The sequence below is a fragment of the Sordaria macrospora genome, chromosome 3 (assembly GCF_033870435.1).
Source record: "Sordaria macrospora chromosome 3, complete sequence".
NCBI lineage: Eukaryota > Fungi > Ascomycota > Sordariomycetes > Sordariales > Sordariaceae > Sordaria > Sordaria macrospora.
In genome coordinates, this window is record NC_089373.1 from 5,074,926 (window position 1) to 5,102,395 (window position 27,470).

The following is a 27,470-nucleotide window of genomic DNA, read 5'->3' on the forward strand; positions in this document are numbered from 1 at the left end:
ACACGAGGACTACGTAGTACCTAGAGGTATTTTGTTGAACTTGCCTTGCTGCCACTGTTGTTTAGGGTGTTCATGTTCCTGTCCTTTCTAACCATTGCACTAACAATTTCCACTAACCACTCTGTAGCTATCACCACTAGGGACACCCTGCCGGTCTCACCCTGCTGCCCGCCACGCTTCCTGCGGGGTCAGGGAACGGTCCGCTTGCCTTATCGGCGGAGGTGGTGCCGCGGCTCCATATGCGTCTTTGATAGGTGGATCACATGTGGGGATTGTCCCGACTTCCTCCTTGATCCCTAACCCTCGTGGCTTTTGTTCCCTCCGTCGTCCCATGTCCAATGTCCAACCGATCGTTACCACGATGACATTGCAGCCGACAGCTTGCGGCACAGGGCGATCGATTGGAAATATCGGCCTGTATAACTTGAAGCGGACATATCCCCGACAGGTTTCCGACAGGCATCATCTGCGACATCATCTTGGACCTGACAGCTCGACCCCCATCTCACTCACCTCATCCCGACTTGTTGTTCTCATTGCATACACATTACACAGCATACATCAGACAGCATCTTATAACAGTAGAAGCAGCAATTCCTTTGAGCTCATCACCAATCACTCGCCATGGCCGCCATAACCACCGCCGTCGACACCGCCGGCCCAACCGGCTCCGAGGAAGTCCATGTCGCCCCCTCCCTTCCACTCACCACTAAGCTCAAGTACGGCGCCGCAGCATACGCCATCACCAAGCTCATCATGAATCCCGTCAACTTCATCAACGGCATTAAGACCGACTACTTCGGCTCTTCCCCAAACAAGCCAGATGTCATCAAGGCGTTCCCTTCTAGGCCGCAGTTGCCTGTTCGGTATGTCGCTCTCTCCCGCTTCCTCATCGTCTGGCCTTTTAGTTGTGTACTCGAAAGACTGACGAACAAACAGCGTTTTCCTCCCCAAGTCTCACTCGCCCTCAAACCCTGAGCACTCCAAGGAGAAACTCCCAACCCTCCTCACCATCCATGGCGGTGGCTTCGTCGTCGGCTCACCCTACGACAACGACGGCTGGAACCGCCGCTTCGTCCAACGCGCCGAAGAAGCCGGTACCCCCTTCTGCGTGATTTCCCTCGACTACCGCAAAGCCCCCTCTTATCCCTTTCCCACAGCGATCCACGATCTCAAGGCCGTCATCTTGGACCTTCTCAGCGTCTCTTCTACCGCAGACCATGCACAGAAACACAACGACCTGCCAGTCGACACCAACCGCGTCGCCATCTCCGGCTGGTCCGCCGGCGGAAACCTAGCAATGGTCGTCTCCCAACTCCCCGACATCAAGCCGCTGATCAAGGCGGTAGTACCCTTCTACCCCGTCCTCGACTTCGTCACCCCCTCTGCGCTCAAGTGCAAATCCCGTCGGTACAAGCCGGCACTAGGTGGCTTCAGAGCAAAGGACACAGACTTTCTGATGAGCATGGCAGGCATGTTCAACTGGTCGTACGTTTCTCCCGGAACAAAAATGTCCGATCCGTTGCTCAGCCCGCTTTACGCGCTCGAGGACTACGAGGACGAAAACCCGTGGGTTAAAGGACGGGACAATTTCCCGCCAAGCGTGTTTATTGTGGCTTGCGAGCTGGACATGTTGGGCGGCGAAGGGTGGCGGATGGCGTGTAAACTGGCGGGGAAGAAGGTGCCGGGGGTGGAGGAGGTGTTGGGACGGGAGGAACCTCATGATTTTAGGAGAAATGGGTTGTTGGAGTTTGAGGATGAAAAGTTCCATTGGAACGAAAGCGTGGATGAAGGCAATGGAAAGAAGTGGAGGTATAGGTGGCTGTTGGTGCCAGATGTTGTGCATGGATATGATCAGGATAATATCGGAACGATTATGAGGGATGAGGAGGCGGTTAGGGACGGGCTGGAGAAGAGGGAGAAGGTCATGGAGGAGGTTAGGCAGTGGTTGTTGGATGGGGCTTTGTGAGCAGCAGTTTTGGAGTTGGCGAGTTGGCGAGTTGGTGAGTCTGGCGTTGTGATTCGGAGAGGTTATGATGTTCTCCTTTATCCTCGTCCGCCGAATCCGAACGGTTGATCGAACCTCTAATACTAGGTCGAAGGGCGACCCTGCTGATTAATCCCAGGTGCAACGGAGATTGCGTCCCCTCGATGTGTGCACATGAAGACAGATCACCTGTTATCGACCGTCCGGTTGTTACCACCTTCAGCCCCTTGTGGAATCAGTGTCTCGCCCCGGCAACCTGAACTTTCCCCGCTAGATTTCTTTGACCTCGGCCGTGACATCGACCTCACGGACACCAGAGAGATATTAACAACCGCCAACTCATGTTTCCGTCAAAGAGACAAGACAATGAAACGCCCAGATACACCTCCCTTTGCGGCAACTTTGTGAGACGCTACTTGACAAACTCGATCAAAGAGCATGGACATCTTGAAACGGAGCTGGGACAGCAGGACGGTTATCGACCCAATGAGATGGCTCCGGACTGGAGCTGCCACCGCCAACGTGTCGATGTCTCGATGCAACAAGAGTAAACCATCCCATCGTTGGCTCATGATGTGTTGGTGTTGGACGCCGCTCCATAAATGGATGAACCAACCAGGCTATGGAGGAGGTCGGAATGGGAGCCAAGGGAGGATAAAAGCTTCTTCATTTCCCCCTTCGGGAAAGCTGGTTTGGTTTGCATCACCAACTGCGCACTACCAAGCAAGCGGCCCCCAATATTACCATACACTAGTCCCTCCCTTTGCCGGAATTAGTTATCGACTAGATCAAACAATCCTTCAACACGATGCTGGTCATCAAGACAGCGGCACTGGTTGACCTTTCCTTCTGTTCGCTCCTTGTGGATGCTGCTGGTTATAAGAACGTGGTGTATTTCACCAACTGGTACGCTCCCTTCCTCTAATGCCCTCTCCAGTATAAGACCGATACCTGGATGCAACCGCCTTCTCGACAGACGAAGAGGCTGATACTAATAAGCACTATCCTGGTGATTGTAGGTCGTCCTCCTTCTCTCTCTCCTCTTTACCCTCCTTCTATCCTTGCCTTTCTCCTTCCGTCTCCTTCCCACTCTCTTTCAACCGGCATTGGCAAGCTAATATCCCTCTGTTACGATCCAATAAGGGATGATTTACGGAAAAAAAATAACTAAACCAATCAGAGCCGCGCCGGACGCCGGGTGGCCGGGAATGGCCTCAACGGCGCAACGGCTCACACTGAAGAAACAGTATAAAGGAGGGCCTCCCAGGCCGTCCAAATACTGGGCTCTTCAGCAAGCAATAGCTATCACAATCTACCAGTACCTTTTGGCTACTACTCCGTTACTCTATTGTTCTATCCCAGTGATAATACTCCTGTGCTTGTAACGGTTCGTCACACTCTCGTCCCCCAGCCTGGAACGACAAACCTGACACCAATGTCTAAGGCTGCATCAAACAACTCTTCCTCCTCAAAAAGACCCACCGGCATTTACGCATCTTCCTCTCCATCGGCGGCTGGAACTACTCAAAAACCCCCAACTTCGCCCTCGCGGCCTCGACTCCAGCCTCCCGCACGCAGTTTGCCCCGTCGGCTCTGTGTGACGAACCGTTACAAGCACAGGAGTATCATCACTTGGATAGAACAGTAGAGTAACGGAGTAGTAGCCGAAAGGTACTGGTAGATTGTGATAGCTATTGCTTGCTAAAGAGCCTTATAAACGAAGGCCGGGAGGCCTTCTTTTATACTGCTCTTCCTTGGACCCGGTGTGCTGGACCCGAGGACCCGGGGACCTGAAGCCTTCGGGCCTACGGGCCTTTGGGTCCAACCTGATTGGTCTATCTGTCTAGCTAGCTTACATAACGTTGGTTGGATCGTAACACTCTGACGCTGATGACAGACTGGGGCTTTGACGACCTAGATATCGACTGGGAGTACCCTGCCTCCGACACCAAAGCTGAGAAATATCTTCTTCTGCTGAAAGAAATCCGGTCTCAGCTCGACAGCTACGCGGCGGTGCATAACCCTGGGTACAAGTTCCTGTTAACAATCGCCGCCCCGGCCGGCCCGGAACGGTACTCGGTCCTCAAGCCATACCTACGCCAGATAGCCGAGACGCTGGACTTTGTCAACCTGATGGCGTACGACTTTTCGGAAGGGGTTGGGAGGGAGCATGTTTTGGGAGGCGAGCAGGGATCGGAAGGACGGAGTTGGGAATGGGGATGAGCAGAGTTTGATAAGTGTTGCTTGGAAGGGACTGGCAAGTGCAGGAGGGATGGATGAGGGTGAGAATCTGTTGGAGTATCCTGGGAGTCAGTATGCGAATATGAGGGAGGGGATGCCGTCTTAGGTGGAAGTTGGGAATTGGGAGTTGTGGTTGGGAAGTTGAGGGGGCTTGGGTTGAGAGTTGGGACTGGAAGGTCTCGTCTTGCTTCTTGAAATTACTAAGGTAGGTACAGTACGTAGGTCTGCGTTTGAGCCCAGAAATAAATCCAAGCCCAATGACACAACTGTTCCTATTTCATTAAAAATCTCACTGGCCGCCCGTTAATGGAAAAAGAACTCTTTAAGACTAACACACAAGGCCTAAAAAGAAACAAAGTGCAAACCCAAACCTATTGTCTGAAGGAAGAAAAGCATTGAAGAAAAAGAACAAAGAAAGAGGCCGCCTTCCGTTACATGTAGGGTACGCAACGGGCAAATCCACCCCAACTGGAACCCATCAACTCTTAACCCCCTCCAGTCAAGCCTCCCACGCCCTGCCCCCCACCTTCTCCTCCTCCTCATCCTCACTTATACCACCCGTCCTCTTCACCTTATTCACCTTCTCCTTCTTCTTCCCCCCATGCGCCGGCCCAAATACCGCCTCCCCAAACGCGCTAAAAAACTCATACTTCCTCATGTTATCCGTATACTGATCAATCGTGACTTTCGAGCCACACTGCCTACGAATCTTTTCATTGCATAGGTCCTGCGCGGCCTTATCGCCCTCGAGCGTCTTGTGGCAGTGCTGGTAGGCCTTCTCGCACATCAAGCCCGGAACAGTATAGTGCCACGTCTTCATGATGGGTTTCCGGTTGTTGTTGCACACGCACAGGTATTTCAGGTCCGTGTACTGGCACACGTTGATCTTGACCCCGCCGTTGTCAATCACCTTCTTCATGTCGTCGCCTTTCCAGTCGCCTTTGTTGCAGATGGATGTGCAGGTTTGCGTGTGCTGGTTGCACCAGTCGTTGCGCTGGTCTTCGGGGATGGCGGAGACAACGAGGGTGGTTTTGTATTCGTAGGTGCCAGCGGAGACGAGGACCGGTAGCATAAGGACCAAGAAAAGGGGGGAGAGGTTTGGTGGGAACATGGTTTTTGTGGTAGTGGTGGTTGTGGTTTGTGGTACTGGGGTTTGTGGTTCTTTGCTTTATTTGGTTTTGGAGACTGTTGCTTGCCTGCCTATTTGCTTGCTGTTGTGGCTAGTGTAGGTAGTGTAGCCGTGGCTGTAGACCAGCTTGAGCTTTCTGTTCGGGTTTCGAGTAATACAGAGAATGATCGTGCAGGGTACCTAGGTATGCTTCAACAGTTACAGGAAAGAGAAGCGAAAACGGTTTTAGATAAGAAACCAAATAGAGTCCGGGGAGGTTTATATGTCTACCTTATTGACTCCAAGCCGTCTGCTTAGCACATGGGTGTCTATCATGTGTCGCCGGTTGATGGCGATGTTGAACAAGGGGAGGGAATATACCGGTGATTCTTTGTTGACTTTAGACGTTTGACTTTTGGCTTATGTGGCGGCTTTTCCCGCTTTTATCCGCTTCACATGTGCCCCTTGAACTCTTGTTTCCCGTGGACTCGTGGTTCGAGGGAACAATGGATTGGATAAACGCCAAGGGGCAAGAGTTATTCTTGTATACCTACCTATAGAGTGGCAGGCACGGGAAGGACACGGGTAGGACAATTGTAGCCACATCAAGGGAAGGGGTAACAGGACAAAGAAGTTGCTTGACATTGTGTTAGCCCTGCCACGGTGCAACGGTGCAAGCCTCGAGTCTCGAGGTATGTAGAAGGCAATGTAGAATGTCATCAGCCGGCCAATCCGGCATTTTAACACTTGAAGCTCCCGCATCAGACAAGGACGAATGTTGCTCGGGTGTGCGGCAATGGCATGAACAGAGCAACATTGCACGGGGCATGACATGCCATGGAGCAGGTTTTTCTCTGAGGAAACAGATCCCCCGAAGAGGCATCACTTCATTGGAACTTTCTTGGAAAGAGAAAGGAAGGTTTGAAAGCCCAACGCCTCAATCCACGTAATGGTAGTCGTCTGGGTGAAACGAATTCAAGGACTCCACGAGCCAGGACTAGACTAGAGGCTGTAAGGTAAGGTAAGGAAGAAACCACAATTGGTACAACTACCACCTGGGCAATGGCGACGCTCCAGGAACGACATACTCCTCCAGTGCCTGAACCAAATCCTTGATAGCACAAAGAGCTAACTTCGTCTCGACTAGACTTCCTCATCCAGCTAGCCCATCATGGATACCCGTGTCAGCGTCAGCGACCGCTCGGCACAGTAGTCTACTTGGTGGATTTCCAAACGTGCCTTGATATGCTTAAGAGGTATACGCCCAGTCTAGAGGTAGGTAGATACTTTGCTGTATACACTATCTTCCTCGGGCTGTACGCGTTTGGGACCCCATTCTTCCCTCCGGGTGGAAGTATTGAAGCCCCGGGTTCGTTCCTTGAACTATGTGCATATGTACCATCTATGGTAGTCGCTCAAAACTCTCATTCGCGGTGTCCAGGTTTTTCTCAATAGCCTTGTGCTGGCTCCACGGCCTTTTCTGGGGGTGAACGACGTTTTCTTGTTGCCTCCCACTTTAGCACCAAAGTTGAAAAGCACCATTTCGAAAATTTGGGGGGGGGGGCGGGCTGCGATGTCGCGACCGTAGTGCAGAGAGAGCTTTGCCTTAACATCCGCGTCTGGGTCAAACATCTTAGGCCTATAGGTACTTGGGTAGAGGTAAGAACTCAACAACTCGGAGGCCACTAATGGTCCCAGGCTCCCAGCGGCAGTTGCGAGAGGTGAAAGAGTGAAGCCGTCATTGTCTAGAGGTACCTCTACAGCCTGAAGATTTGGACAGAGTTTGCGAAAAGACTGAACTGCCGAATCAAGCATAACTAACTAACTACAGGTAGCTACCACTAACTCACTCGACCCAGCTAACTGGCGTCTGAGTTCTTCTAGAGCTCCAGTGCCGCCATTTTTTTTCTTATTGATAAGCAAATCTACTAATATATCAAGATCCCTGCTTGTGGCTAAATCTAGTGGAGTAAGGCCTTCATGATTTGGTGCATCGAAATCGGTGCATCGCTCGACCAGCAACCTGGTAAATGAGTTGTAGCGGCGAGTTTGTGCCCCAAGCATGCGTGGAGCCACCTTTCTAGCCAACTTGGGAAGGGCCAGCTCGCCTTTGGAGTCGCGCTGGTCGGGATCTGCACCTTTTTCGAGGAGAAACTCAGCCATATCCCACCAACGATCATAGATTGCTCGCATGAGAGCTGTTCCACCATGTCGGTCTGAAAGGTTAAGCTTTACGCCCTCTACAAGCAGCGCTTCGATTGATTCCCTGGCCCGTAGTGCGCCCTGGCTCATCATTTCCGTGATGAACCTGCCTTCCAAGAGAGCGGCTAAAAGAGGGGTATCGCCGTTACGATCCGTGGATTCGAGGTCGGACCCCTTCTCAGCTAACAAGTGAATCATTTTGGCATCATATTTACGAGCCGCGATATGCAAGAGAGTTTGCCCTACTTCATCTGGCTGGTCAATGGAGGCGCCGTAGTTGAGTAGAATAGTGACACACTCTAATTGTCTAGCGCGCACTGCATAAAGCAGAGGAGTTTGGTGTTCCCAACCAACATCGACTCTGGCTCCCGCCGCAACCAGAAGCGGTATAACGTCGCAACGTCCGTATTTGGTGGCGAGAGCCAAAGGTGTTGTGTCCGTTTCATCATAGGCAGCATTGATTTCTTCAACTCCGGTCTCACGCAGAATGTGTCAGACGAGGCCATGGCACCCTAGAGCCACAGCAACATTCAGACTTGTGGAAAACTCGCTCGCCAAATTCCCTGGTCCGTCATCACAGTACTCAGTCCAGGTGCGAAACTGTTTGGAGCCAGCCTCACAGATGGCCATCACTGTCGCCAGAAATTCGATATTATCGTCCAAGTCGCTGTTACGGAGGTGATAGCTCCAATGGTCACTCGAATAAGCCGCAAACGGATAAATGAGCGGAGAGTGGGCAGAAGATTGGGTCGCCGTGGGATGAACGGCATCAGGCTCTAGAACATATATATACCACACGCAAATCCGAGCAAGTTCGGCATGGGCCTGATTCCTCCTGATCGAGGAACGCCATGACCCTGGCATTGTGGATGGTTCCGTTTTAGCCTGCAAGAACTGTTTAGCAGTTTGGTGTAGGAAGTACACTTTGCGCTGATGAATTGAGACAAAGAGACCGCAGATTGTTTTTAGTCGTCTTGAGAAATGTTCTTCCTCCTCCAGGTCCAATTCTTCGACAGATTTCATGCCGGGTTCCATGTTGACCACAATCTGCATTTCAGAGAGGGTCAGAGGGCGCTGCGCAGCAAGGATGACACACAACACTCGACGCAGTGTTGTACGTTGGGCACCCTGAGGCCTGTTGAGAATCCGTTCATAAGCATCCTCTACCGTCCTCGGAAGTTTCTCAATAGCGTCCTTGAACCCTTGGACTGTGCGCTTAATAGTTTCGCTTGAAATGAGGGTCTCTAAGTGGTCGAAGACGAGATAAACCCATAGATATGTTCGATGCGGTGTCTTGGTAAGTTCTTCCAATAGAGTAATCCTGAGGCGTTCGTTGAGTTCGTGCTTGTGTGCAAACTGATCGACGCGGACTTGAATAACACGATTGATCTCCGCACTGATTTGATCAGACTGGTCATCCGATTCACCCGGGATTAGAACGCGAGGAAAGTGGTTGAGCATGTCTCCGTGCTTGAAAGGGGAAACCACATTCCCATACGGACGAGATGTAAGAAGAAACTTGGCGTTTACTCCTGCGTTGTTGAGGTTTTCCACCAACAGCATAAACTCACTTGTCTCGCATTCATCGAGAGCATCAAGCACTATGATGATGGCACCTGCACTCTGATCACAGATTGCGTTGTTCAAAATGCGCCATAGTGCCGATGTCGTCCCCACCACACCAGCTCCGTTGCGGTCGTATTCCTCCACAGCATGCTGAATCAAGTCTGGCTTTTGGCAAAAGAGTTGATGTAGAAGAGCACAAAGGGCCTGTTTAACTGTGTTCTGGTCCCCATCCTTGAAGAAGAAGTAACATATGGTTGCGTTGGGATAACGCTGTGGCAGATACTGGTGGATCAAGTATTTGGACAAGACGGATTTCCCACATCCCGGGTCTGCTGTGATCAGAAGTAGTCCTGATTTGAGCTCCAGCCAGTTTCGGAAATTTTCATGCTCAACGGCCCAGATGCAACTTCCCTCGACTCGTGTTTTGACACGGCTCTTGTACCATTCATAGGTAACATCTCTTTGATTGTCTGTAAGACGGAAGAGGCGTAAACACTTCTTCTCCTTCTCCTTGAGCTTACTCTCAGCGTCCTTGCGGACAGAGTCTTGGACATCTTGCAGTGCTTGAAGAAACTTGGCATTCGACTCCAAAGATTTCGTGCTGTTCTGCTTGAGAACCTCGGCAGTGGATAAAAGATGGGCGTTGTGGTATTGCTGCAGATCCTGATGGAGAAGCTGCTCTTGATGCTTGATTGCCGTGATAAGTTGTTCCCATACGTTTGATGAAAGGTCTCCGACGCAGCGTTCAAAGCCGCCCTGGTGATATCGGAGAACAGTGCGGACCTGAAACTCAAGCAAGTGCTGATAAAGAGTAACAAATTCCTCCTGAACACTTTCCGTCCAGTTTCCGGCATTGGAAAGCTGACGTTCAAGTGTGGTCCAGAAGCCAATACGGGACGTGACGTACGAGAACCCGTTTCTCTGGGCTTCGTTGTTACGATCCAATCAGAGAATCCTATGTAGGCTAGACTAGATGACCAATCAGGTAGAACCCGAAGGGAGGACCCGAGACGAAGGATCGGGTCCAGGAAGGCCGGTATAAAAGAAGGCCTTCCCAGGCCTCTTGTTACCGGATCTTCAGCAAGCAATAGCTATCACAACCTACCAGTACCTTTTGGCTACTACTCCGTTACTCTATAGTTCTATCCCAGCGATAATACTCCTGTGCTTGTAACGGTTCGTCACATTCGTCAGCAATCACGGGTTGGGTGAGAATGGGCAGAACGAGGCACACGCCGGCCCACACAAGCGAGACTTCCGTGGAAGCCTTGACAGCCTCGCTGATGAAATTCTGAAGCGCCAATGTCAATTTGCCAGCCTTGTCGAATGATAATCTTGCTGAGCTTTCCCCCTTGGCGGCTTGCTTCAATGCGTCTTCAATGGCATTGTCGAGTAGCGCCTTGTTCGTGACTTTCTGGTGCAACAGTGAATCTCCGGACCGCTCCACAGGTTCCACTGCACGTCCTAATAAGGCGAGAACGTTAGTATGTTGATATACGCGGAGAACCGATGGAAACGCTCACCTGTCACCTTGGTTTTCAATGCATCAAGGACTTTTCGCTCGTAGTCCACAACTAAGCCGAACTTCTCAGGATCTTTGGAAGATCGAAGACCGTCGTATGCTCGACCCCATAGAGTCTCGGGGATAGTTGTGATGTCCTGGCAAGGGACTCCGTCCGACTCTGCGGCCTTGATTGAGTGGCCTCCAGTCCCTCGGTTGGGACTCGATGCGTCCGTTTTCTCAAGAACGAGGTTTCTCAAGCTCTCTGTTGGCACCAGCGGTTCGCAGTTTTTGGCGCCCGGGACTGATAGGAATGACTCGCCATCTGTCACTTGAAGTTGATCGCCTGTGGACGGTGTGGTGAGGCTTTCACTCGCGGCCACGGATCCCTCAAGAAACGCAGATGTGTCATTAATTATCGAGTTGCAGGGCGAGTATTCGGATATATTGCATTGGCGATGAACGGAGACGGCGGTGGGTTCAGGTTCAAGTGGTGCTGATTTGGTTCCCGTGAACTTTTTGAAGGATTTGCGAAATCCGAATTGGCGCTTCGGTACGGTCGGTAGGCCGTCTTTATTGCGTGCGGCTGCCGAGGAATTCGCTGCTTCCTCCAGGCTCATTGACGGTGATGTTCGATAATATGATGGGAGAGTCTTTGGTAAGATGGATACCCTCTCACGAATTCGCCCACGGCTTGCCGCTGGGATCCCAAGAAACTACCCTGTGTCGGAACCGCCCATGCACGGTGGCATATGTGGTGGTATCGCCATTTCATTGGTACCTGGGAGATGGCCTAGAGCAGTTAGCATATGACTTTATGCAGAGGGGAAGACAGATCATTCGCTGAATCGAGGAATTGGCCATGGACACCTACATTTGAACCCTAGCGCAATTCTGACCCGAGGAGGTCAAGCTGGTGATGGGTACATGGCTGGTTTAACATTGGGAAGCCAAAGTGCACTAAGGCATTGGTGGATGTGAAGCAAAAGAAGGGAAAGGTTCGAAGTCAATCTTGGTGTTTCTGGTGGCAGACCAAATGCATGGTTAGCCGCCGGGTAGTGACTCAATCATGGCGAGCCGGGAGTCCATGTCGAGGATGGGAGGAAAATGGGGAAGATGGAGAAACGAGATGGAGGAACGGGCCGCAATGTGGATGGTCTATGACAAGAAGGTTCGGGTTGCGGAGCCCAGGCTCGCCAGGCCAGGACTTGTGTCGGTGTCGAGAAGGCCCACTTCAATAACCCCTTTCAACCAATGGATAGCACTTTCTGCTCGCAATCTGCACGTGCAAGCGGGCTTCCGTCCCGTAAGGCATGGTGGGGGCTCGGGTGTTTACAGCGTCTTGTTCGCCTGGGCCAATGATTTGAACGAGACAGCGCCCTCACTCTTCAGAGCTTTCAAAGTCTCTGGTCATGGAGACTGCCACGTCAAACACTCACAACACAATCCCTTCCACTTCCACTTCCACTTCCACTTGCTTGCCTTTGCCTTCCGTTTTGGATGAAACCTGAAGGTCAGCTCCTTCAACATGCGCCTCCTCCCAATTGGTCCATTGTGGTTGGGCAGCCCGATGGCCATGGAAGCCTCACTGGAGTTTGACAATGGATATCTCCGGGTTAATTGATCAAACAACACTTATGACAGTTGCCAATCCATGACGAGGCTTTCATCTTGAGGTTCCTGTCGTCCCCAGCCCAACAACGAAACAGCCACGACTCGTCCCTGCGTCGGCGATCTGTTCCTGCTTCTGGGTGTCTCTGCCTGACGCATGAGAAATTGGGAATATGCCAATCGCCGTCCATTTATGCTCAGCTTCCGAATCAACCAACCACCCCTGGCCCTGTCGTCGGCCCACTGCCCTACAGCGGCTGATCCATTAAAATCCACTTCTGGCGTCTTGGGCATGTCCACCGGCGCCATCACCGACACATTGAGCCACGTCGTCGGTGATCTTCAAAACTTCTCAGCCGACCACTCTTCCTTCATCGCATCAACCACTTTAATACCACCCGAATACGTCTCCTCACCACCAACAGGTTGCCCAAGCTGGATACCCCCCAGAAGGAAGCGCTCCGTGGTTTCCTCCGGTCCATGTCGGCAACTTCCGAAACCACGGCCACGCCAACCACCACCACCACCACCTCCGCCGCCGGCACCACCACCATCAACACAGGCACGAGCATCAACACCAGTACCAGCACCAACAACACCACCAACCATCCCGGCAGTCCACTATCACCAACCACAATGGGTTCCCCATCTTCCCCCTCCGGGCCTTCCCCCTCCTCGTCCTCAGGTCATGTCGACCCCACCCAAGCCGTCGATGGTCTCGTCCGCGCCATGCGCGACCTGACATCAGACAGCAACTACAAGCTGGTCGCCGACGTGTTCGGGCAGTTCATCATGCTCAAGGAGAAGAACGAGCGGCTGTCCATCTCCCACCGTGAAGTCCTCGACGAGTACCACCGCTACCGGTCCGAGCTGGACGACTGGAAGAAGCGGCTCGAGAAGGAAAAGGAAGGGCTCGAGGACGTGATCCAGTCAAAAGTGCAGGAGGTGCTGCAGCTACACGCTCAGCGCGCGAGTTTGCAAGGGAATTTGGAAGACAGCGCCAAGAGGGCGGCGGCGGCTGTGGAGAATGGGGAGCGTGAGCTGATGAGGTTGAAGGAGGAGAAGGAGAGGGAGTTGCAGGAGTTGAGGAAGGATAAAGAGCGGGAGCTGGCAGCGTTGAAGGAAGACAAAGAGAAGGAATTGGTTGCGCTGAAGGAGGATAAGGAGCAGGAGCTGACCAAGTTGAGGGAGGACCAGGCGTATGAGCTTTCTAAGCTCAGGGATGACATGGGGACCGAGTTGAGTGACATGAAGTCACTAAGGGGGATGCAGATCTCGGAACTCGAAGCTGCCAAGGCCGCTCTTGAGAAGTCCAAGGAGGAGCTGGAGGCATCAGCTGCTCAAGCTGCACAAGCCGCGGCTGAGGAGATTGCCGCACTATCGACCGCCAGGGGCCTTCTGGAGGAGTGGAAAGCGCAAGCCGAAGCCAAGCTTGTATTGCTACAAGAATCCAAGACCACTTTAGAAGCCGACAAAACAAAGAACGAGGCCGAGATCGTCTCTCTCAAGGAGACTGTCGCCACACTAGAGGCCCAGTTCAAGGCAGTCGACGAGGCCCTGACAACGACCAAAGCCGACTTCGAGTCCCTCAAGACCATCCAAGCTGAGAAGACATCCGAGATCGAGAGGCTTAGGGCTTCGCTCAAGGCTGCTGAGGAAGAGATTGCCTCTCTCAAACAGACGGTGGCCGAGAAGAGTGCAGAGATCGAGGCCCTGCGTACCAATCTCAACACCGAGAAGGCTCGAGCAGACACGGCCGAGGCCCGGTCTGAAGATCTCCAGAGGCGTCTTGACGAGACTGAGGATAACCTTCAGACTGCCGAGGAGAAGCTGGATATTCTGGCGTCGTATCAGACCAAGCTTCATGCTGACAGCGAGGACGTTTAGTGAGTCCCTTTTCCTTCGATTGCCCATTTCCCCTTTCCTTGCCTCTTCATGTCTTTTTTCCTCTCCTTCCTTGTGCCCTCTAGCCATCTACAGGCCCCCCCTTGTCACCTTGCTAACCTGTCCACAGCGTCGACATCCTCGACAAAATCTGGACATCCATCGTCACCCTCGTCGAATCCACCTTCCGCCCTTCCCTCCCCGAGCCCATCCTCTCCGACCCCTCCTGCTGGGCCAACCTCCGCAACTCGCCCTACCTCAAACACGCCACCCAACTCCAAATCCCTCTCCCGCAATCCAATTCGCCAGCAGCCAAGGGCATGCGCATCTCCGCCGTCCTAGCCGTGCTTTCCCGCGCTTTACACCGCCACCTCTTCCGACCCGTCTACCTCCTCGACGACGACGACGAAAACCTCGTCAAGTTCCTGCGCGTGCTAGAAGACGAGAACCCCGCGCGCGAGCTCCATCTGCGCTCAACCCTGCTAGCCACCATGCCCGAGCGCCAAATCGAGCAAGGCGCACGACGAGTCAAGACCGTAGTGCGCGAAGTCTCCTGGCTTGTCCAGCACTTGCTCTCCGCCCTAGCCTTCGAATCCTTCGTTTCGGGTCTCGAACAAGCCTGCAAGCTCGCCTGCGAGCAATGGATGCGCATCCAGCTTGCCTCTATGAAAATCGAGCCGTACTTTGGACCGCCATACGACGATTTCGACTGGCAAGTCCTTGATCTACCGGAATTCGTCAGCAGCAATAGCACCCAGCAACAGCGACCATTCTCAGTGACGTTAACAGACGGTGGCGATGGCGACGACGGCGCATCAACTATCGGTGCTGGCGCCCCGTTATCTACCCCTGCGCCTGACACCGACGGTACTTCTACCTCAAAAAGTCACAACCTTGCGCATACCCACTCCCACTCCCACCTGCACAACAACCATGATTCCGACCCCAACGCCAACTCCGACACCCCGCAAGAGGAAGAGATCGACCCCGACGATATCTTGCTAGTAGTCTGGCCATCCATGTGCTCCGTCGAAGACGGCGACATCATGAGCATTACGCAAGGGCTGGTGATCTCCAAGCAACAGGCACGGCCCGCGCTGGAAGAAGTGAGGAGGTCCAAGTCGGGGATTAATCGGGATGGAAGTCTCAATAGTAATAATGGAGCGCCAGGGATGCCGATTAGACCGGGGAGTACCACCAGGAGAGGCACCACGAGGGGGATGAGTATTGCTGCGGAGGAGAGGAGTAGAGGGGAGAGTAGGAGTCCGGTTACTAGTAGGCGGAAGAGCTTTTTTGGGATGGGCGGCGGTGGGGATAAGGGGGAGAAAGGGGAGGGAGGAAAGGGGGAGGCTGGTGGGGAGGAGTGATGGGGGGTAGAGAGGAGGGGTGGTGATAATGGTAGTGATGAGCCAGGGGTGTGACGAGGAACGGTGGTATGAGCGATGAGTTATGGCGATGAGTTATGGCGATGGGTTATGGCGATGAGTTTGGATGCGATGAGTGATGGATTCAATAATTCGAAACAGACATGGAACGAGGAATATGATGTGACGACAGATAGACATGATATTGGGATTTGGAACGGGACACGAAATACGATTTGATGAACGTTTAGCCTTCCCTTGGTTAGCCTTGAGTTAACATTGGGTTCCTCTTTCTTTGCGATGATCTTTGTCTTGTCTTGTCTCTTTGGTTGGCGGTAATAACCTAGTCAACCACTTGGAAGCATGCTATTATCAGCCGGTCGAAGGCATAAACTGAACCGGCTCGTGTTCCAGAACTCTCTTGACCTTCCTTGTCTCTCACTCGAAACTCGAAAGACGAGATTGAGCTAGCTAGCTGATAGTTGGAAGTAATCGAAGGAGCCTATCTAATGACTAAGGTAATGAAGAATGTTTTGCTTTTGATACCTCCTGCTTCTGAACCAGGTATCGCTATCGCTATCGCCGAGTCTATGGCTTTCTCACTTGCAAGTGGTCTTCCCTTGTCAACTGTACGTGGTGGCTATTATTCCAGCTACCTAGCTTCAAATGAGGCTTCACTTAAAGTTAGAGTATAACGCCAAAGTCACGCTGCGTGGTAAGTCAGTGATTGCGCGGTATAGAGCACTCGGCGAGCCGCTTGAAGCCATCCAGGCAATTTCAAGCCGCCCCTGTGAACCGCAACTTGCCCCTGAGAACCGTTCACTCTCGCACGACACTAGCCATACGGGCCGTCTGCCGTCGACACTTGAAGACCGGAATGCACCAACACACTCCAATACCAAACACACGGAAAGACACGTCGTTCCTGGCCCAAGACGACCCAAAACGTGGATGAGGCTACCTTACTTAAAGCGGCCGCTAGGACGGCACCGTGCCCTTGTGCCTTGAACACTCGATCAGAGCACTTGATCAGGACACTTACCTACTGTACTAAATCCAGTAACAAGGAACAACGGCATGGTGCTGTTGTTATCTCCGTTGCGGAGCTGCTTGATGATTTTCCCGCTTCTTCTGCCATAGTCGTGCGGGTAGCCTCGACAGTCCGACGAGTATACCGGCCGGACTCTAACACGATCAATTGAACTATACGGAAAGACGTGTGGTTCCCGACTGAAGACATGGATGAGGTTCCTTGAATCGGCCGCCAAGTGTGACCATGATCTGAAGACTTCTTACCACAAGGATTTGTGAAGGATAAGTTGCCGACACGTCCGGTGCACCATGTTCGTCGCCATCACGGGAGCGGATGCGGAGTGGAACTGACTCGAGGGCCTCTACCTCAGACTACAGTGTGCGACTTGGGTAGGCTAGCGGCGGTAGTTCTCGTTGTCATGCATAAAGGATCAATACGCGCTGACGTAAGAAGTTTATTCTCCCGCGTGTGTTCCCGTGAGATTTGGGTCCGACCCTCCTCCATCGCTTACCCGTCTAGCCCCCGTCTCTTTGGTCAGACTCCTCACGCTTGATGGCAAATTGATTCTTGCGCTTCGGCCGACCACGCGAGAGAGTGCTGGCGGCTGTTATGACTCTGTTGTGAGCTGTTAAGCCGCCAATTTCTGGTGATCATATCGCCCATGGTATAGACCAGGACAAGAAACCGTTGTAGACCGCTCGGTAACGGGTAGTCGCAGTGGTTCATTTTCCTCACAAGTCTGGGTCAACGTAACACCTCCAGGGCTGTATTGCTGCCGTGTGACGTTCGGACTGTTGCTGCCCCTCAACGAGAATACCAGTACTATAACACCAGGCTGCTATGAGGCGAGATTGTGGGGGAGTTGCACTGGGGTTTCCTTGGGAGATGGCTGTGAAGGTGGTATTACCTTCAGTTATACGGCGATGTTACATCTGCGTAGTTCGAAAAGCTCAAAGAGCTTCAAGATAAAGCACCGGAACAAGAACCGCATAATTAACCGAGCATTGAAGCGTTCCTCTGCTGGCGCAGCCAAATACTGTACGCACTTTACCTCGCGGTATATGTATTAGTTTCAACGCCCATACATTCAACAAATAACCAAAAGTGTGATTGGCGCAGTGGTCAGCGTGTCCGCTCCCTAACTAGGGATTGACAGCCCCTTTCAGTGCCGAAAACGGCACCGACTACCCTAATGGGAGGAAAAGGCACTCATAGAAAGTCGGGGGGATCAAATCTAGGGAACAGCGGAAGGCCTGGGTTCGAATCCCAGATCGCACAATCTTTTCTTGCTCTTTTCTAATTTTGTCTTTTTTTCTTCATATTTGCTTCTTTTCAATCCTCGGATTTGAGCCTGTCGTCATTGAGGTTCCGTCTGATTCATCTAAATGATGCAAGCTTGAGGCAGAGACAAAGAGAGAAGCGTTGGAATTGATAATGAGGGTATTAGAATGGCGGGTACAAAGCAAATCATGATGTATAGATTGAGTTATGAAGAAGTTAGGCCGGAGAAGAGATACTCAGCGCTCACTCGCGAGGGACACCTATCTATCAGTTTTTAGTTTTTTAGTTTGCCACAGCACCTTGCTGCGCTCACGTCCATAGAGGAATCTTTAACACTTGTCTCTAGCAGCACTTGTCGCAGAGATATTGATCGGAGGATGAGGAACCAGGCACCGAACCAACATCTTCCTGAACGCCACAGCCCAACAGTCAATATATCACACTCCCACCATCCGACCGCCACCGCCCTCCAGACAACTGCAGACAGACCGATCAACTTGCATCAGCTGCTGAGCCACCCACACCTCTGTCGGTTATATATTGCTCTCTCTCACTCTAGACATCCTCGCCAAGCTTCCGCCGCCCCCATGATGTTCAATACTCGCTTGCCCGTCCAGATGCGGTGGAACACCATCATCGCCGTGCAGCATAGCCAGGGTAGCACTGACCCAGACCCGGTGAAGAGGCAGAGGAACCAACGAGATTGCGACACTATCGCGGGGCATATGGAAGGGTGTACTAACACCGCCCGCCTCACGGCTTCTTCCATCGGTTATACTATTCATCGTCAGGAATCTCGCTTGATGAAATTCGGGGAAGGAGATGATATCAACTGCCAAACATTTTCCACAGGTACACTCTATCAGAGTACTACTAGGCCCAATCCTCCGGTACCTGCACGACTTGCAGTAGCCGAAGGATGCCGCAAGCCCAAAGGACCAACAAGCTCAACGCTTGTTGAAGAAACGAAGGGCCAATGGGCATGGGGCAGAAGAAGTCTGGAAGTGTAAAGCAGATCATGTGTTTATGTGGCGCAGTTTGCGAACATTGGCACTTGCCAATCGAGGAGGTCCGTTGTTCGGGAAGGATTTGATGCCGTGTTGATGCGCTTTTGGGTTAAGGGACGGTTGAGTATCGACTTTCGATCAAGGCAACATCTGTAGAAGACAATTGGAGCGAGGAAATCGCTTGATATCGGTCAATTCTTGCGCTCGGATATTCGTTTAGAGGTTTCGAGGAGGTCCATCTTCGGGCGTCGAGGTGCTTCGCGGCACGGGTTCATCGTATCTGGCGCCGTTTCGTGTCTTTGTGTCTTTGTTCCTTTCTGCGCCGCTGCGTTTCGGTGGCTTGGGCTCCTCGGGGGCCAATGGCGAGGTCGAATTGTTTTGTCTTGGGATCTCTTTGTTATGGACTCATGAGCCGGCGTGAGCGAGATTGTTACGGGTTTGGTCGAGGGATGTCTCGAAGGTCGATGGCCAGAGGGACCGAATCTGGAAACCAAATATCAGTGGAAGCTGAAAGAGCAGGGCATCGCCGATGGAGGTTTGCAAGCCGCTTAATCGTCAAGTAACACGTCAAATACCAGAGGACCGGAGATATTCCAGAGCATTCAAGTTGAATGCCATGCCATGTCGTGATGTCAACACTCGCACTGCTCTTCCTGTCGTTTGGTCACTGTGGTGAGGGGCAGGACAAATCAAACCCCTGTCGGCCACCGCCATGGGTTCTTTTTGGACTTCCGTTTCTGGCGTTCTCTAGGCCTGTTCATTCGGGCTTCCTCCCGGCCAGACGGCTTGGCTATCGTAGAGTTGGAAGCCGAGACCCTCCTTCGTTGGTTGGCCCTGTTGGGCGGCCTGTACATAATCTTCCGCTGGGCTGATGGCTGTTTATCGCTTGTTTGATCTCGACAGCTGGGGCGGTTGGATCATCTTGAAACCCAATCTGCCGGGTCCCGAGTTTTGTATCGTTCGAGATGGTTGTGTTTATGGAGGTTCGGTACGGCGTAGTGACCCTTTGATCCAGATTCATCCGAGATTCTTTGTCGAGAGGGAAACAGGCGGTGATACTGGTGTGTAACACATCGTCGGGATCTAGGAAGCGTTGTTGAAGATCAGCAATGTTGGCTATCATCTCGGGAGAATCGTCTGCGGCAAGGAACTTGCAGGAGTGTTGTTCGACGTTGGGAATGTTGAACGACCGAAAACATTCCCGTCCCGTGCCTGACTATCAAAGATAACTCGGCCGACATGTTGTTTGGTACGGACGAAGCGGGTTGGCTGGCATGGTTCACGACAGGAACAGGAACAGCAGAGCCAGGTTCGAAGTTCAAGAATGTGGTGTGTGCTTGGAATCCTTGAATCTTCGACCGCAGAAGCTAAAAGGGTCAAATTGTTCAGAGGGTGTGGTGCACTAACAGCTACTAACAATTTTGTGCGGAGTTGGTTGCACACGGGACCGCTGTGGTTGTTGGGCATGTTCTTGGTGCGCTTGGCCTCCCCGCAATTTTTACAGGGGCAGCTCACTAACAACTTTGGGGTAGGAGCACTAGCTTTGCATGATCCCTGCCCTCTGCAAGGTTGTGGTCAGATGCGGTTAGACCTGCACAGATGACGAGCGCACACATTGAGAGGGCCATGGCCGAACTGGGAAGTTGTGTAAGACGAGGTTTCCTTTGTCTGCCGGACCTCTTAAACCCAAGGATTCCCCCTCCCATCTGGATGTGGTTTGCTCGTACCTACCATTCCATCATTGCACAACACTCCATCGGTCCGTCATTCTTTGCTCTGCTTATCGTTAGCAGAGTCCCTGTCAGCTTCCATCTGACAGGCCGCTACTCGCCTCTCTTTGCGCTTGTCTTCGAGGTTGATTCCGACTTGCCACTCTCGTCGCCCAACAAAAAACTATCTTAGCAACAGGACCTCGACAGAGTCGCAACTGTTGACTCTAAAGCTCATTATACACGCCTACAAAAACGATATAAAACACAACCAAATCATCACCGTATCCCACATCCCCAACCAAACCAAAATGGGCTGCCTACGACTCTTCCGTTGCCTGCGCCGGCGCTCCTCGCAAGACGACGCCCTCCTCGCCTCCCAACAACGTTTCGGCCCACGTCCCTACCGTGACCACGATTCCAAGCATCAACACTCTCCCTCAGCCGACTCCTCCTTCTCCACCGACTTCGCCGAAAAGGTCTCCTACTCCGAGAACTCTCGCTACCGCGGCTCTTCACGCACCGGCTCGGTCGCTGTTCCCGTCATCCGCCCCAACGTCAACCCGGCTTATTCTGCTTATGCGACGCCAGAGGTCTACCGGTATGGAGGCGCCGGGCCGAGAGATGATGGAAGGTCACAGAGCGTGAGGCCAACGAGGGAGAAGAAGGGGGTTGATGTCGACAGCCCAGAGGAGAAGGAGAGGAGGAGGAAGGCGGAGGAGGAGGAGCAGGAGCGGATGGATTTCTTGCAGATGATGTGATGATCCCTCTGCTACCAGCAAGGTTTCATTTGTAAGACCATTTTCTTTGTATCACGACATTTTCATGGCGGCTTCGTTCGATGGAGTTTACGGTTTGGCCTGGGAACACAGGAACACGGGGTCATAGGGACGGACGGATGGAGCTTGGAGTTCAAGGCGTTTCAGTGCGCATCAAAAAGGGCATTTATCATGGTCGATATGGCCTAGGTTTGGCTTGTTGGTTTGGGAGGTTACTTCCGTGTTACGATTATTCTACCTGTCTGTTAAGGGCAGGGTGGCCGATCTCCGAATTTGGCAATGGAAGTTGGCGGCGAATAATTGACGACAGCTTCCTTTGTTTACACACACAATCCACAACCGCCGTCGTTTTGATGGCGGCGCTTCCTTCCACATTTCTTGGTCTATGATTGTCTCGCGTACCTTAACTTGGCCACCATTTCTGCATTCCAGATTTCTTTGTTAGTTGCATCTCGGCGGCGGCCTGGCGGCACATGGAATTTGAAACCACCGCAGAAACATCACCAAACAAACACACAGCCCCACTCCGTACTCCAGAGGGTCGATTGATTGGTTTTGCAAGGCATGCACCCGAGACAAAGCTACAACCAGTCCTTCATTACATCGCCAAATGTAACATTTTGTCCTTCACAAACAGTTTCATCATGGACAAAACCAACAACCGTTGTTTATGCCTATTCAGCTTCGATGCTTCACTGCGCCATAGCTTTCAGCAAGCCGCCAGAGGCATTGGCATCATTGGTATTGGCATCATTCTCGGTAGCGCCGATTGGAATCGGTCCATTCAATCATTGAAGGTCGACGTCATGTTCAACGAAAAGCAAAAACCGGCCATCCCCGGCCAAGCCTCAAAGCCCCAAAGCCACTGGCCCAATGTTTCGAGTTGGAGGCCGGGAGGCCACTGGCGCCGGGACTCGATGACTTGGATGACTGGCATCAAGCCAGCAACAGTTATCAAAATGGCTTGCGACAGCGATGACTTGGATGATAACTGATCAGATGCGATGAACGCCCAACGAACGATGGCGGCGTTCCTTACAGGGAAACACAGGCATCTTGAAGAAGAGACGAACGCCTATCAGGGTCTATCAGTGGAACTTTTTCAACATCTGTCGTCGAGCTCGTGGTTATTGTGGCAAAAACACGCGTGGCCTTTTGGGGCTGTACAATACAGCACGCACGGCAATTGATGGTTGATCAAGACGATCAGGGCGATCAATCAGGGTCTCAATCAGGGTGTCAATTGACGTCGACGTCAACCATTGCAGTCATCAATTTCCAGCTTGGCTTCACAGTGTTCACTAACAGCGTTCAGCATCGTTAACAACAACCATCAAAACAACAATCGTCATCTCCAACCTTCTCACGTGCCCAACCAGCACTGCCAGCTAATTTCTCAATCTCTTCCCCTTTCGTGCCCCCTTCCCGTTTCCCTTTCAAAGTTTTCCAAGCTTGAGCCAGAAAAGACATCACCACCTTTTCAATCAAGTCTAGCGGGATGTCTAGCGGATGGTTTACCGAACGCCTAGCGAAATGTTGGGTTCTCTTCAGGCTCGGCCAGGCCTGCAGAAGCCCTGCAGTGCCCTGCGGTTTGCGGGGAAACAGTCCAAATGGGCTTGACGGGCTTGGAAGGACCCCTGGCCAAAGGTCCTGCCCTGGTTGTGATCAGCACGGACCTGGATTGGTCCATTTCATGGGGGACGGGAGGATTTCGGCATGTTGGTTGCCGCTGACATGCATCGATTTGCTGCGTTGGAAGTGTGAAGTTATTCTCGACGGGGTTTCGAGTTCGCATCGCGAAGTTGAACATCGACATTGACGATGGAGGAAAGAGTCGCCAGGTGCTGCAATGGATTCATTGCGGTCGCGATTGCGAAAAGCATCAAATTCACCAGAAAAGCTTGTCCGCCCATCAATCCGCCTTGCTCCTAGTGCCGGAGCTACCAGGTTAACTCCAGGCTCCCCAGCCTTCCGGCCCGACTCCGACCCCGAACACAGACCCCGGGCCCCCGGCGCATTTCAATATTCTCCACCGGCGTTCGCGGCCCGGCGTCTTGACATCAACCAACCGCTAAATCCAAAGCCAGGAAAGCGCCCACCAACCGCTAAAGGTCCAGAACGTTTTCCATGCTGCCATTCCTCGAGGGGGAAGGTGTGATGAAAAACTCCGGATATGAAAGACTGAAAGTGGATGTTTTGCGACCTCTGCCTGGCACTGCCTACCCAACAGTCAATGGTGAATTTTTCGGTAGTTGGGTTGAACACCACGCACCGCGGTGAGAACTTCTATGATCGGTGAAATCGGTAAATCGGTGAATAGTGACCGAAGAGGAAGTTGAAGGCGGTGTCGGTGACCGAGCGATGCACAGGACCAAGCGTTCGTGATGGCGTCTGTTATCCACAGGATGTTTGGCAACCATGGCGTGCTCCTACGACCACCCACCCACTGGCCCTGTCCGTGCAGAACAAAGTAACAAAAAACAAAACGGATGCGCCTCCCAGGATGTGTTCAATTGACGGTTCAGGTCAGCAGAAAATGATGTCGACAACAACAACAACAACAACAACAGCAACGGAGAGAAAATCTCGATATTGAAATGCCGGCGACGGATCTTGCCATCTACTAGTTCTAACGTCTGCAATCAGCACTAACACCGCTAACACCGCTAACCAGAAGCCACGCTCGCCGGACTCCGCCAAGGGCATTCACATCTCCAATATCTCACCAATAAACATCTTGCATTCACCATTCTCACAATCCCATCCGCTTGTCCAGACCGATAGATATTCATCTACATATAGAGGTATGTACGGTGTATCATCACCGAGGCCTTGCAGGCGTTATCAAGATCAATCAACACCGCTAATATCAAACCCGCCAATTAATGAACGGTCAACATCAACAACAACACCAACATCAACGCTAACGCCAACGACTTACTCCACCAGTTCATGACTCCGCCGCGTGAATCCATGACTCCATTCTCCACGACTCCGACTCCATGTCCCCATATCCACTTATCTCCAGGGGCTTCCCAAGGAGCCAACGCCTTCAAGCTCCGCGATCCGTAAAGCATCAAGCCTGCAACAGAGCCTGAAAACAAATCAATGATGACATAGCAGGATTCCTTGATGGTGTTTGATGATGTCTGCTGATGTTAACGAAACCACCTCGCATTCCAAAGTCCAGTTGAGAGCCTCCAAAGTCCAAACTTGGAATGAACACAGTTGTTCGAGAAGGGAAAAGGAGTCACTCTCACCCATGCAAGCCACGAGTGTTGTTTACAGGGCTTGCAGCGCGAACGAACGATGTGGACAAGAAATAAGATGAGAATATCAGCGTTATTAAGGTACCTCTTCCCAGCCAAAGGACCAGCTGTACCTCCTGTTTAACTCTAGGTAGGTATCAACGAGCACCGAACAACATGTCTTCCATCCTCAACATTGAACTCTTCCAGTGGCATTGTGTTGAGTTGCTTTTCATTATTCCCCAGAAAGCTCTCTTGTATCTCCACCCGTAAAGAAGGTGTTCATGATTCACTTTCGCTTTTCATCTTTCGGCTTTGTGCCATCCATCGATCCATCTCCACGAAAGCCGCGCATGACCTTTTTCCTCATCAAAGCAATGAACATCACTGTCAAGACAAAGGATGGTGAGTAGTCGAGTTTAGCGCGTCTTTCACACACTTCCATCTTCCTCCGAGCCATGCAAGTATGACCACTTCACATTCTTTTCTCTCGCGCCCAAGGGAATGCATTCTTGCTTTGACAAGAGTTTCTCTTCTCGTCTCTCAAACAGACAAGAATCGCCCCGAGCTGTCTTTTTCTGCTTGCCTTGAAAGATATTCCCAAAGAGTAATCACTTGAGCGAAGGAGATAACTTCTTGTCTTGGTTCTGCGGCTCTCGGACTCTCACGGGTGCTGAGCCAAGACGCATTACCTTCAGTCATGAAATTGACAGCCGTCACCGTAGACTTCTGGGAGAAACTCAACACAATTCAGAATAAGACAGCAAACATTATACCCTATCCTTCACTGCGACGAGACAGAGACACTTGCAAAGTGCAATACAAGTCACAAGGTCATCACACGCATCAGAAGGCACGAAAAAGTATCCAAACGATTATATGTCAAGAGATGTTAAACTATGCTACCACTCCAAAGCCCTTAACAAAACCCATATCCAAAGCCATCCAACTCCACGCTATGCCTACCACCAAAACCACCATTCCCATTGAAGCCAAACCGGAACGCCTTAAATGCAAACCCAACGCCTGAACGCCATCGATGCAACCACGCTATGCTTCATACCCAAAACATCCATCCAAAGCCCTTAACCAACGCTGCTATCCAAAGCACACAATCCGAAGCACAAGTTCCACCATATGTCCCACTAGATTTTCACTCAAATGTCCAGTCATATCTCTAACCAAAGATCCAGCCAAATGTTTAACCAAACGTTTACTCAAGTGTTCATCCAAACACCCAACCAGATGTTCAACCATATGTTCACCCAAGTATCCAAACCACCTATCCAAAAAAGCAAAACCAAAGCACCCCTCAGAAGAACCTGTCCAATCCAAATCTCCAAACCAAATGCGCAACCAAATGTCCAACTAAATGATGAACCAAATTCTCAACCCCAATATCCAAAAACCCTATCCAAAATGGACAAATGAGGGTGTCCAGGTCAGCCTAGACAATGGACAGTCCGTCGTCCAAACCCCCGGTACAATACTCAAACAATCCACCCACCCACCGCTTGGGAGCAGCGAAGGCGTCCTTGCCGCCATGGGGAGCAGCGAAGGAGCTATGCCACCGCCCTTGAGACAAACCACGATGACCAAGGACATGTTCATCACCACAACCACCACCACAACCACGCCAACCGCACACACAGTCCAAGAACATGTTCACCACCACAACCACCACCACAACCACGCCCACCACGCACACAGACCCAATGCTTCTCCCCCTCCTCTTCGGCCGCCCCCCTCGCCCTCCCCCTCCCTCTCGAACTTCTCCTCCTCCCCCACCCTTCTTCCAATTCTTGATTATCTTGTCGTCATTCGGCCCCCATTTGCATATTCCACAATTCTGCCCCCCCATCGCGCCTCCTCTTCCGTTTTCCGCGGTCAAGAAGCTGTCCGCGAAGGTCAAGGAGGTCTTCACCCTTCCCGCGTTGGCAGGCAATACCCCGGCCACACCAACGAAGCGTGCGCCCCAGCCTGGACGACAATGACACGAGCGACGTCCTTGGACAACCACCCCAAACCAACATCAAAAAAGACACCCCACCTCCGGTGCCAGGCCCAGCCTGCGTTCGCTGCCCGTTTCTCTACCCCAGTTGATAGGGAGAAAAACCCGGGGCCGTAAGCTCGCAGGCTGGGCGACCACATTACAAGTTGAGTGTAATGTGGTTTGGCGCCGGCTGGAACGGACTGGGTCGAATCAGTAAAGACAGATGATGCCAACACCGAAATTGGCATGGGTGCCTGGTGGACTGGAGTCACAGCCGTCGCGGTCTCAAGCCCAGCTCGCAGAGGCTGCCCACTTACTGACCCCAGATGAGGGGGCCAGAAGTTTCGGGCCTTGAGCTTGCGGCTGGGCGGAGGAAGATGCGAAACCACGGGTTGGGATGAGCCCCTGGTGGACCGCGCGGCTGTTGGGCGAGTGATGTTGTTGAGGCATGTGGTGGTTGTGGTGGTTGTGTTGGATGGTGGACATGGTGGTCTGTGGAATTGACCACGGTAGCTGATCTAGCACTGCGACGGTCTTGCACCCGCCGTTTGTGAATGGCTTGGGCTGGGCAGAGCCTAGGCCCGCAGTGCACCGGTCGCTGGTGATGATGGCAGTTTAACGTCATGCCCAGGACGTAGTTCTCGAAAACAGTGGGAACATTAGACATGATGAGAAGAGCTGATGTCTGATGAAACAGAGAGATGCGAGCGCCTGAAGACGATCCTCATATTGGGTCTGCAGCATTCCTCCTTTTGCAACGCCATGATGAAGACTTGGGCAGCTGTTGCTGAAGTCTGAACTGGAGCTGAGCCAGAAGCTGGTGCAGAGGCTGGCTTTGAGGCAGCAGGAGCGCATGAAGACCGAACCGATGCTTAGGCAGGCTTTTTTTGTGTTTGGACTCGCGGCATCGGTGTATGACTGAGAGGCCTGAGACTGGTAGTGGTTTGCTGGACGAG

The 27,470-nt window shown here is 52.2% G+C and overlaps 8 protein-coding genes and 1 non-coding gene across 9 annotated transcripts; 6 read left to right on the forward strand and 3 right to left on the reverse strand.

Annotated features, from left to right (window-relative positions):
- The first annotated feature begins 489 nt into the window (after window positions 1–489).
- Window positions 490–3,181, forward strand: SMAC4_08407 (uncharacterized protein). The gene is made up of 3 exons (XM_066090794.1): window positions 490–866; window positions 940–2,893; window positions 3,007–3,181. Exons 1-2 carry the CDS (start codon window positions 625–627, stop codon window positions 1,967–1,969), a joined length of 1,272 nt encoding a protein of 423 aa, XP_065946630.1. The 5' UTR covers window positions 490–624; the 3' UTR covers window positions 1,970–2,893; window positions 3,007–3,181.
- A 1,546-nt stretch (window positions 3,182–4,727) lies between these two features.
- Window positions 4,728–5,339, reverse strand: SMAC4_08408 (uncharacterized protein; the record flags this gene model as incomplete). Its single annotated transcript, XM_003344880.1, has 1 exon — window positions 4,728–5,339. The coding sequence occupies one exon, from the start codon at window positions 5,337–5,339 to the stop codon at window positions 4,728–4,730; it is 612 nt and encodes a 203-aa protein (XP_003344928.1).
- A 2,691-nt stretch (window positions 5,340–8,030) lies between these two features.
- On the reverse strand, window positions 8,031–11,225 carry SMAC4_08409 (uncharacterized protein; the record flags this gene model as incomplete). The annotated part of the gene is made up of 4 exons (XM_003344881.1): window positions 8,031–9,265; window positions 9,425–10,030; window positions 10,290–10,514; window positions 10,622–11,225. 4 exons carry the CDS (start codon window positions 11,223–11,225, stop codon window positions 8,031–8,033), a joined length of 2,670 nt encoding a protein of 889 aa, XP_003344929.1.
- Window positions 11,226–12,696: 1,471 nt separating this feature from the next.
- On the forward strand, window positions 12,697–15,467 carry SMAC4_08410 (uncharacterized protein; the record flags this gene model as incomplete). Its single annotated transcript, XM_003344882.2, has 2 exons — window positions 12,697–14,102; window positions 14,231–15,467. 2 exons carry the CDS (start codon window positions 12,697–12,699, stop codon window positions 15,465–15,467), a joined length of 2,643 nt encoding a protein of 880 aa, XP_003344930.2.
- A 2,134-nt stretch (window positions 15,468–17,601) lies between these two features.
- Window positions 17,602–17,775, forward strand: SMAC4_13548. Its single transcript has 2 exons — window positions 17,602–17,638; window positions 17,741–17,775. It is a non-coding gene; the product is annotated as a tRNA-Arg (tRNA).
- A 2,755-nt stretch (window positions 17,776–20,530) lies between these two features.
- Window positions 20,531–21,591, forward strand: SMAC4_08411 (uncharacterized protein). Its single transcript, XM_003344883.2, has one exon. It carries the CDS (start codon window positions 20,806–20,808, stop codon window positions 21,253–21,255), a length of 450 nt encoding a protein of 149 aa, XP_003344931.1. The 5' UTR covers window positions 20,531–20,805; the 3' UTR covers window positions 21,256–21,591.
- A 326-nt stretch (window positions 21,592–21,917) lies between these two features.
- SMAC4_08412 (uncharacterized protein) lies at window positions 21,918–22,268 on the forward strand (the record flags this gene model as incomplete). The annotated part of the gene is made up of 1 exon (XM_003344884.1): window positions 21,918–22,268. The coding sequence occupies one exon, from the start codon at window positions 21,918–21,920 to the stop codon at window positions 22,266–22,268; it is 351 nt and encodes a 116-aa protein (XP_003344932.1).
- Window positions 22,269–25,896: 3,628 nt separating this feature from the next.
- Window positions 25,897–26,649, forward strand: SMAC4_08413 (uncharacterized protein; the record flags this gene model as incomplete). The annotated part of the gene is made up of 1 exon (XM_024655944.2): window positions 25,897–26,649. One exon carries the CDS (start codon window positions 25,897–25,899, stop codon window positions 26,647–26,649), a length of 753 nt encoding a protein of 250 aa, XP_024511736.2.
- Window positions 26,650–26,724: 75 nt separating this feature from the next.
- SMAC4_08414 (uncharacterized protein) lies at window positions 26,725–27,000 on the reverse strand (the record flags this gene model as incomplete). The annotated part of the gene is made up of 2 exons (XM_003344886.1): window positions 26,725–26,768; window positions 26,832–27,000. 2 exons carry the CDS (start codon window positions 26,998–27,000, stop codon window positions 26,725–26,727), a joined length of 213 nt encoding a protein of 70 aa, XP_003344934.1.
- Between the last annotated feature and the right edge of the window lie 470 nt (window positions 27,001–27,470).